This window comes from Saprolegnia parasitica, assembly GCF_000151545.1.
Source record: "Saprolegnia parasitica CBS 223.65 unplaced genomic scaffold supercont2.185, whole genome shotgun sequence".
Lineage (NCBI taxonomy): Eukaryota > Oomycota > Saprolegniomycetes > Saprolegniales > Saprolegniaceae > Saprolegnia > Saprolegnia parasitica.
The window spans coordinates 1-8,979 of record NW_012156579.1 but is presented as its reverse complement, the minus strand read 5'-3'; the positions used below and the strand labels follow the sequence as shown (position 1 = coordinate 8,979).

The 8,979-nt window shown below is 57.8% G+C and overlaps 5 protein-coding genes across 5 annotated transcripts in view; 2 read left to right on the top strand and 3 right to left on the bottom strand.

Moving 5' to 3' along the window:
* Positions 1-678, bottom strand: part of SPRG_21605 (TKL protein kinase) — a gene marked incomplete at both ends in the record, with an annotated part of 3,827 nt that extends 3,149 nt beyond the window's left edge. The window contains 4 exons of the mRNA XM_012354830.1: positions 66-164; positions 208-306; positions 360-458; positions 514-678. Coding sequence (XP_012210220.1) covers positions 66-164; positions 208-306; positions 360-458; positions 514-678 — 462 coding nt within the window. The remainder of the gene's footprint in view (positions 1-65; positions 165-207; positions 307-359; positions 459-513) is intronic.
* A 1,862-nt stretch (positions 679-2,540) lies between these two features.
* Positions 2,541-3,874, top strand: SPRG_15728 (hypothetical protein; the record flags this gene model as incomplete). The annotated part of the gene is made up of 11 exons (XM_012354829.1): positions 2,541-2,651; positions 2,703-2,801; positions 2,846-2,944; positions 2,991-3,089; positions 3,140-3,238; positions 3,286-3,375; positions 3,426-3,512; positions 3,559-3,612; positions 3,659-3,685; positions 3,733-3,780; positions 3,822-3,874. The coding sequence occupies 11 exons, from the start codon at positions 2,541-2,543 to the stop codon at positions 3,858-3,860; spliced, it is 852 nt and encodes a 283-aa protein (XP_012210219.1). The 3' UTR covers positions 3,861-3,874.
* Positions 3,875-5,212: 1,338 nt separating this feature from the next.
* On the top strand, positions 5,213-5,983 carry SPRG_15727 (hypothetical protein; the record flags this gene model as incomplete). Its single annotated transcript, XM_012354828.1, has 1 exon — positions 5,213-5,983. The coding sequence occupies one exon, from the start codon at positions 5,213-5,215 to the stop codon at positions 5,981-5,983; it is 771 nt and encodes a 256-aa protein (XP_012210218.1).
* Positions 5,984-6,150: 167 nt separating this feature from the next.
* SPRG_15726 (hypothetical protein) lies at positions 6,151-7,528 on the bottom strand (the record flags this gene model as incomplete). The annotated part of the gene is made up of 7 exons (XM_012354827.1): positions 7,318-7,528; positions 7,177-7,275; positions 6,800-7,130; positions 6,648-6,750; positions 6,495-6,585; positions 6,310-6,441; positions 6,151-6,263 (listed from the first exon to the last, which is right to left on the bottom strand). The coding sequence occupies exons 1-7, from the start codon at positions 7,499-7,501 to the stop codon at positions 6,151-6,153; spliced, it is 1,053 nt and encodes a 350-aa protein (XP_012210217.1). The 5' UTR covers positions 7,502-7,528.
* A 154-nt stretch (positions 7,529-7,682) lies between these two features.
* Positions 7,683-8,843, bottom strand: SPRG_15725 (hypothetical protein; the record flags this gene model as incomplete). The annotated part of the gene is made up of 3 exons (XM_012354826.1): positions 7,683-8,236; positions 8,284-8,509; positions 8,574-8,843. 3 exons carry the CDS (start codon positions 8,841-8,843, stop codon positions 7,683-7,685), a joined length of 1,050 nt encoding a protein of 349 aa, XP_012210216.1.
* Positions 8,844-8,979: the final 136 nt, after the last annotated feature.

Genomic DNA, 8,979 nt, shown 5'->3' with positions numbered 1-8,979 from the left:
AAGGTGTTCGATCCACCTACCATCACGGCAGCTCGAGCCTTGCCTGTACTATATTGGCTTCGTACCTTGCTGATCCGGTTGATGTCGGCGCGGGCTTGGAGCAGCAGGCTGACGACAGCGGCGTGGCCGTTGAAGGACGCGATGTGCAGCGGGGTCCATCCGTCCTAGGCAGGCGCGGTGACGCCAGCGCGACTGTAGGATTCATACCCGTCGGCCCTTGTTGACGTCCGCGCGGGCCTGCAATAAGATCGCAACGACCTTGTCGTGGCCATACCAGGCTGCAATCAGCAGCGGCGTCTGGCCCACCTACTCAAGCACAATCATCCGTCGCTGGAGCGCGCAACTCGATGGCATCGTACGCGATCGCTTCGGTTGATGTCGGCGCGCGCCTGCAAGAGCACGGAGGCGACTGCGTAATGGCCCTTGGCCGCCGCCAGGTACAGCGGCGAATGACCTTCCTACAGCACCCACGCGCGGACGTCGATCATCGCGCAGCCGTCGTCGGCTTCGTACCTCGTCAAAGCTGTTGGGGTCGAGGCCGGCGTCGAGCAGCTTGGTCACGTCATAGAGGTTACCGTCCTTGGCGGCCTGCGCCAGGCGCACATCCTGCGTATCACGCGCGTTAGCTACGCCGCTACTGCCTCCGACGCATACCTTCCGCGACCAGAACCATGACATCGTGCTAATGACTGTCGAGCGCGCACGCCGTGTCATCCGGATAATCCACCGCCGCGTGTCTCTTCCCCGGCTTAGTGACATGTGGCGAATCTATCACCTAGCGTTAAGGACATTTGGCGATTCAGCAGCAAGTGATATAATCATAGGATGGTTCAATGTGACTCCAGCGCCGAGGACGAAGACCTGCGAGCGACAGAGAGGAGACTTTGGCGGCGACGGTGTCGACCACGCGACTTGAACTGCAACGCTATCCTGCAGTATAAAACCGCCAGCGCCTGTCCGAGTAGCCATGCGCGTGAAGCGAACGCATCCATCCTGTGGCGCCAAGTACGCGCGCTCGCATTTGGCTTTAGAGGACTGGAATTGCCGACTGAGGGTAGCGTGGACCTGGATTCGAATGCATACAGAGGACTGTAGGCCACACACGCAGCAAAGTCAGTCGCCGCACGGACGGCAGTGGTAGCGTGGTGCGAGGAAATTCATCAAGTCGAGAACAAGTCGCCGGTGCCGAGGGAATCTCTGCCGCACGCGTGCTCGAGAGACCGGCAACGGAAAAAAGGTAATAGCAACACACGAGCAGTTGATACTTTGGCTTGGTCTCGAAGCGTGCTTGGGATACGCAGCAGCGACGTGATAAACGCCTTCTATCACCTTTTGGCAGAGGTCACTAAAGCGGGGTGGCCGAATTTTTTACATCCCTATACATTCCGCCCCTGTGGCGCAATAAAATATCAAATGTTGGCGGTCGGGGACGGACTCGCCTCGGCGTCACCGCGCCAGCGTCATTACTGCCCGCTGTCGTCACGGGCCTTGCCTTCAAGTGCGTGTGCGTTGGAGCTGTCCATTGAATCGGCCGAGTCGTCGTGGCTTGGTGCGAAGACGTGTCCTTGCGACGCCTATGTGCTGGAAGCGTGGCTGACTAGCATCGACGTGTCCACGCACCAACACAGCGCCCAGACCTCTTGCGCGTAGTTTAGTAAAAGGACTAGGGAAGACAGCGAAACGCTCGAATCCGGTGGTTACACGTGCGCACGACGTCACGTGATACAGAGCATTTGCAGCCGCACGATTCGACCAGCTTGTGATACAGCATGTGTATGGGGTCGAGATTCATCCCGAGATATCTCGGGTCGACATGCCAACGCAGTTAGCTATGCAAGAGGCTTGGGAGGGCGCGAGTGTACAGACGTTCCTTGCAAGGCGGATCCTCGGACGAGAAAATAGCGCGCCAAATTCAACGACGAACGCGCGTTCGTTGCACATCCCCGAGGGAACGGCGTGACGTGGATTTGAAAAGAGATGAAGACGACTATTGACATGTCACAGCTGATATCGAGATGCCCGTCAAGACGCGTCGGTCCGTGCAAGTGGTCGTCGCGTGACGCTGCAGAGGGACTCGGCCCGCCCGCTAACCTATGAGCATGCCGAGCTGGATGTGCCACACAGCTAGAGATATTTCCTTGCACGAGCGACTGCACTGGAAGCATTGAACTGGCGCCAGAGGATATTATTGCCAAGCGCGAGGACCCCCAGTCCTCGATACGACACGGCTGTTCTTGGCGCGGACCCATGTTTGTCTTGAATGCACAATTGCAGTTCAGCTGCTATCTTCGAGGCACTAGAGTGGGGTGGAGATACCGGCTTCGTTCTAGATAGCTCGTGTATTTGGATAGAATGTGCAGCACTCGAAAAGGTCGTCTACCTTGCAATCCAGCACGCGAGCCAACTGGCAATGGAGGACTGCCAGGTATCCGGATACTGAATACTCCGTTTCAGCGAATGAGCATGCCGCAATCGTGTTGGCCTACTGAATTTTAGCCAATCCAGAGGCTGCACGGCTGTGACATGACACACGGAGAAAGATGCAAGGACGTGGTGGCGACGCGCTTCTGGCCGCAACCCGCCGAGGCAGCGCGGCCTCTCTCCAGGCCATCCTCGCCGAAGGCATCGAGCCTGATGCGGCGCTCCATGTGGTACAGCTGCGCTCGCCCTGTCTGCTCTGCATGACAACGCATCTGGGATAGGACGGTGCGTCCGCGCTGCACGTGGCCGCCGGGTCGGGCGACCTCGCTGTCGCGCGGCGTCTGCTAGCAGCGGGCGCCGACGTCAATCGACCCGACACGGTACAGCACTTCGCCTTGGCATGGCTTGTCGTGACGCAGCGTAGCGCCAGCATTCGCCACTCTACCGCGCTGCGTTCCAGGGTGACGAGGCCATGGCTCGCCTCCTTCTCCAAGCCAATGCCAACGTCGGCCAGCCCACAAGCGTACGATCATGACAATGCTGTTGAGAGCGATGCTCAATGACCGTAGCTGGACGAGACACCGCTCATGGCGGCGGCCCAAGAGGGACACGTGGCGATCGTCGCGCTGCTGCTGGCCAGCCATGCGCAAGTCGACGCAACCAATTGTGTACTCAATCTACATCTCGCCGATCAAACTCACTCATGATGGCAGCGTAGTACGGCGAAACAGCGTTGTTCTGGGCGGCCGCGCGGGGACATACCGACGTCGCCGGCCTCTTGCTGGACGCCGACGCCAGCGCGACCTTGCGCATGCCGGTCGGTTGTAGCAGCCACCAATCCAATATGCACCTCTTTGGTTCTAGCTGGGCCGGTCGCCACTTCTTGCCGCCGTCCAAGGCAAGGCGTTAGACATTGTCGAGCGCATGCTGCAGAACGGACCGCTCGACAGAGAGGTATATCTCTAAGTCTGCACCCTTATCTTTCAAACGAACGAGCGAGCTAGGATGTGCGCGAAGCCGCGCTGCTGGCGCTGCGAGACAGTTCGGATCCTAGGCTCGTGACGCGCCTCCTGCACGCGACCGTTCGCCCGGTGCGTCGAGGCTGCTGCACTCTGCGTGGATTCGAACGGTGCGTAGACGCACTGGGAAAAGATGAAAGCGGTTCTAGTGACGAGCACCCGACTTGACGCGGTACGAATTTCAACGAAGCGGTTCATGCTAATGTCATGGCTCACAGACCTTTGCAAATGCATTACTGACCATGGTGCGATGTGAGTCCAAGAGCAATGCAGGCGCGGAGATGTCATGTAGTTGCCAACACCGCACCTCTGCGACAAAATGCTACGTGCGCTGGCCAAGGTACCGCGTGACGTCGACTGCGTGGACGCATTGTGATGTAGGAGGTTATCGCGCCGCCACCAGACGGCACGTCCGAGTGAATTGGTTGTCTGCAACCACGCGTTTATCGGTGACGCGAGTCAATGCAGCAGGAAAGGCCTCGGCCTTTCTGGAGCCGCCGCGGTGAATTTGGTCTGCCGCAAAGCGAACAAGACACATGGCGAAGTGGTCCAAGCGCACATGCAGAAAAACACGTGTTTCCTACGTGGTCACTTCGCGTCCAAGCACAAGACGAGGCATGAGTGTTGGGGCTAAACCAGAGCCCGGGTGCGATGGGTGAATTTAGCGCTGGGCGGCCAAAGCAGAAATGTTTGGCGCCAGGCTTCGTCCACCCCACCCCCGAAAACCAATTTTTATTTTCTAAAAAATATACTAGGAGTCTCAACGTCGTCCCGAGCGGGTGGTCGGTTCAGGAGGCCCGATAGGTCGTCCTTGGACGTGATGCGTTGATCAAACGCGTGCCCTTGCTTTCGGCGCCAAGCGAATTGGCTCGTTCCATGCTGACGTGAGGTGGCGTCTGCGGTGCAATCCAAACAACACAGCGAAAAAGGTTATAATCTCGCAGAAAGCAGGCAGATGTATTGGATTACGCGACGCTGGCAGGATAAACCCGAAACCCAACAAACCACAACTTTAAGTCTTTGACAACTGAGATCTATCCAGACGATCGCCCTGGAAATGGAGCCGTAAAATGTGCCGGACGCGACCTTTGTGAAAAGACGCTGAGGCCGCTACGTCTGTCCTACCTGGGTCGCACACAGACAGCATAGATGCGGCAAATACCTACTTCTCGAGGGTCCTCTCAACTAGCCAACGATACACTGTAGACCCTTGCATTGGCTGAGGACCGCCCCTGCCGCGGGGAAGCACGTTCTAGGGCAGTCGGAGAGGGACGAGAGCCGCCGCGTGATCTTCATATATCTGCGTCGTACAGTCTTCGGGCACCTCGAGGTGCCTTCAGTCGTCATAGAGTACTGACCATCGATGTACCAGCCATTTGATCAGCTAGACGTTGAAACGATGGGGCTGGTGGGCGTGCGGTTCAGTGATCGCTATCACGGAGACGCCTGATAGCCTATCAGCTGAATTATGTATTACATTGACGATCGTTTAAATGCAAAAATACTTTATGAGTAAGTGACCATGCGTAGACCACCAACTAACAACATCGTCCAAGACAAAGGTCCAACCCGCTTCATTCCAGCTTACGTCGCGTCAACCAGCTATATGTACGTATCAAGTCGATGAGAATGGCATGAAGTATTGATATACAAAAAATAGATGGCGAAATGCACCCCAGAGATCATCGCTATCAGATGTCGAATGCGATCATTCTTGTGCTCAGCACGCCACACCAGCCTTGTTTCGAGTGATCATTTTCGAATTGTCTTCGATGCTCTCGCATTTGCTTCTCGCGACGCTCTCGGCTGGTGCCGCTGCCACGACCATCCTCCGCACTGGCTGTGGTGACGTCGGTCCCGCCTGGACGGTGGTTAACGACGACAACATCTACACCTCGGTCTCGTACGACGGCTCCACGCTCTGCGCGATCGACACCTCTGCCAACTTTGTCTGCACGACGCCGGCGACGACGCCGCTGACCTGGTTTATGGCGTACAGGAACGTCCAAAGCGGCTTTGTTGGCGGGAAACTGGCTGGCGTTGTCTCGAACGGAGAGCACTACGCCACCGACGCGTTTGGCCCGGACGCGACCTATACTATCTCCCTTTTGCCCGAACCAGCCGCAGCGACATGGGGCGACAAGGGCGTTATTGGCTATACGACGGCAACGTCGAGCATGTTCTATTCAATCGACGGCAGCAATGGCTTCCTCGATGGCAACATGGTCGACCTCGCGGTGAGCGGCAAGACGCTCTACGGTATCAACGCATCCGGCGTGCTTTCCAAGGGGTCGCTTCCAACGGGCGAAGTCTCGACCGCGTCGTGGGTGCACGTCGCGGGCGCACCGACGCTCAGCGAAGTCTCGGTCGGCGGCGGTCGCGTCTGCGGTGTCACCACGGCCGACAAGACTATTGTCTGCTCGACCGACGACGTCAACTGGACCACGCTGCCTAACGCCAACTGGGCGCGTGTGACGGTCTTCGGCAGCACCGTCTTTGCCACCGACAGCAGCAACAAGCTCAGCTCGTACACATTCCAGTAGGCAACGAGCTCAGCTCGTACACTTTCCAGTAGGTATTATTTGTATCTCGAATCGAGGACAAGAACTTAGTCTTTCGCTTCCTTTTCGGCGCTGCTTTCTTCTCCGACTGCGCCTTCTTCTCCCGGTACCGTCGCAGCTCCTCCCTAGTTGGCATCAGATGCGGCACATCACATGTAGTAGCACCGCTTCTGCCGACGCATGGCGTCAATGGCGGGCGCTGGAAACTTCTCTTCGGCGTCGTCCTTCTCGTCTTCGAGAACGTCCGTACCCAGATCTGGAACTACCCACATGTGCGTCTATACTGCTGCAAAGCTAGTGGAATATACGGTTGGGTGTTGGCGGGTAGAGCTCGGCTGTGAGTTTGAGCCACATTTTGAGCCGCTTCTCGAGACTGCCGTCGTCGAAGTCCTGGGGCCGACTGCCCTTTGGCAACCCAATGTCTTCAAACGAGTCGGTGCCTGCGTTGTCACTGCTATCATCACTCTGCTCGACTTTCAATCGAGACTCTTACCTGCAGGAACAAACACCGCTTTGGCCGGGTCGACCTCCTTGGTTGTCTTGCCTTCCGTGTGAAATACATGGGCGTTCACACACGTCCGAAACTAGTCCCATGGTTCCATCAATACGCCAAAAAGCCAGAGTGCTGCAAGGAATGGCGATAGACCTGAGCGCCGAGGGCCTTATCCTTGAGGCTCGTAAATTGCAGCGTCGCGCCAAACGTATGGGCGAGGTACCGCAGCGCCTGCACGATCCCCTTGCGCTTGACCCTACCCACCCCTTCTCAATACTCGAGAACGACTGCCCCCATCGTCGCACCCGTCTTCGTCGCGAAAGGTATCAAACTTGGAGCAAACGATGAGCGTTGGGATCGGCAGCGGGACCACGTCCTTCTTGTCCGGGTGGGCCGGGCCGTACCGAGCGATGGCTTCGCCCTTGAGCTTCTCGACTGCACTGGCGTTGGCCGGCGCTTTGGACGCAGCGGCTAGCACGTCGGTAGTGACCGCCTTGAGCAGCGTGAGCCACTTGACGAGCCACGGCACGGCGTCGCCTGGTGTCGAGAGGTCGACGACGACCATGAGAACGGCGTTGGCGACGCGGTCTGGCGACAGCGGTACACACACTAGATCCTTGACGCGCTTGGTCGCCGCTACATCAAGGGTGAATGCGTGCCAGAGACAGACAGGCCGACGAACCAAGCTCCCAGATATGCGCGACGGTCTTGCGGTTGGAGCCAGGCACAGCGCGCCGCGCGTAGTAGTAGTCGAGCGCCGCCGTGGGCTTGGGCTCGTCGACTAGCCAAAGCGATGACCTTGGCGCAAGAGGTCGAGGCGTACCTTTGGTCGGGTTGCGGAAGTACATGATGAGCGACGACTTGCCGCTGTTCTTTGGGCCGACGACGAGCGTGTACGAGTCGTCGCCTTCCTTGCTGCTGCTATCGGACGGCTCGTCGCTGTGATCCATGGCCGAGAGCACGGCGAAGATGTCCTTGCCGCTGGTCGCCGCTGCCTTGGCCTCCATCACGCCTCTTCAAGATCGCGATCTTTGGACTTTGCCGTTATTGAAGTCAAAATGATATGTAGATAGATAGATAGATAGATAGATAGATAGATAGATAGATAGATAGATAGATAGATAGATAGATAGATAGATAGATACCGGTATATCCATTGTACTTGAAATGCAGTCTTGTTATGCAAGGTTAGGAAATGCAAAGCTGGGCGAGTTCCTGCGTGGTGAAGTGAACGCCGAGGTCCGCCAGATCGCGCTCGATCATCTGCCACACGCCGCGTCGTTCGTCGCCGGCGACCGTGGCACGCGTCAGGTAAGCGGCCGTTTGCTTCTTGCGCGCGCTGGCGTGTGTTGCCTGCAGCTGCTGGGCCGATACAAAGTAGTCGCCTTGGTTTGGATTTGATGGACAGCTACGCACATGGCTGTGGCAGGCACCGCTGTCCAAGTCGTGGTAGGCGAGGCAGTTGGCGCAGAAATTGGTGTTGCAGTTGGTGTTGCCGCACGTGACGCACGTGCAGCCGGAGAAGTCGAGGAATGCTGCCTTGCATTTCGGACATGCGAGCGTCAGGATCTCGTTGCAGATGCGACGGGCGTGGTCGGTTACCGTCGGGTTCACGCTGAGCTGATAGAGCTGGCACGTGACCGCCGGGTGCTCGTCGGCGGGCGTCGCCAACTTGTCGGAGCACGTGATGCAGTACGTCTTTTCGCAGTTGTCGCACACGGCGAGATCTCCTCCTTGCTTTCCTACTCATGGGCCATCACAAAATGTCCTTCCTTTGTGGGTAGAGTACCTTTCTTGTATGCTGCAATGCGGAACACTTGGTTGCAACCCGGCTGCAGGCACAGCGAGAAGGCGTCTTCGTGTTGCACTCGGTAGAGCTCGACGGCCTTCTCGGCCAAGCCCTCGAGTTGCGACGGCGGCACAAGCTTCAGGAAGTCTTCGACACTCAAGGCAGCCTCGCACCCGTCCCGAGGGCATTTCAGAGGTAGCTTCGTATCCTGGCTCCCAAACATGGGCTAGGATGCAGTCCGTGCAAAAGGTGTGGCCACACAACGTCAACTGCGTCGTCGTTGCATCCACGTCGCAGAGGCACAGCGGGCACTCGAGTGTGGTCGTCGTGACCGTGCGGGGTCCGCTGCGTTTCGGGAACAGGGCGCCTTGGAGGGATGCTGTAATGGCTTCGATGGCGTCGCGTGATCCCGAGAGGTACAACTTGGCGCCGAGGACGTAGTGGTCAAAAGCCCGCGCACACACGGATGCGAATTTGAGCGACTTGATCTTGCGCTTGTCCAGCATGAGCACATGGTCGATGACCTCCAGCGCGGCAAACTGCTCGAGAAATCCGATCATCGCGCGCTTGGCTTTCTGGAACTCGTCCTCGAAGCCGTAGACGAAGATTTGGCCCGTGCGTGCGTTCCAGTGCACGTAAACGTCGTTGGAGAGCTCGCCGAGAAACCGGCGGCCCGCGCCCGAGAAGAGACGCTTG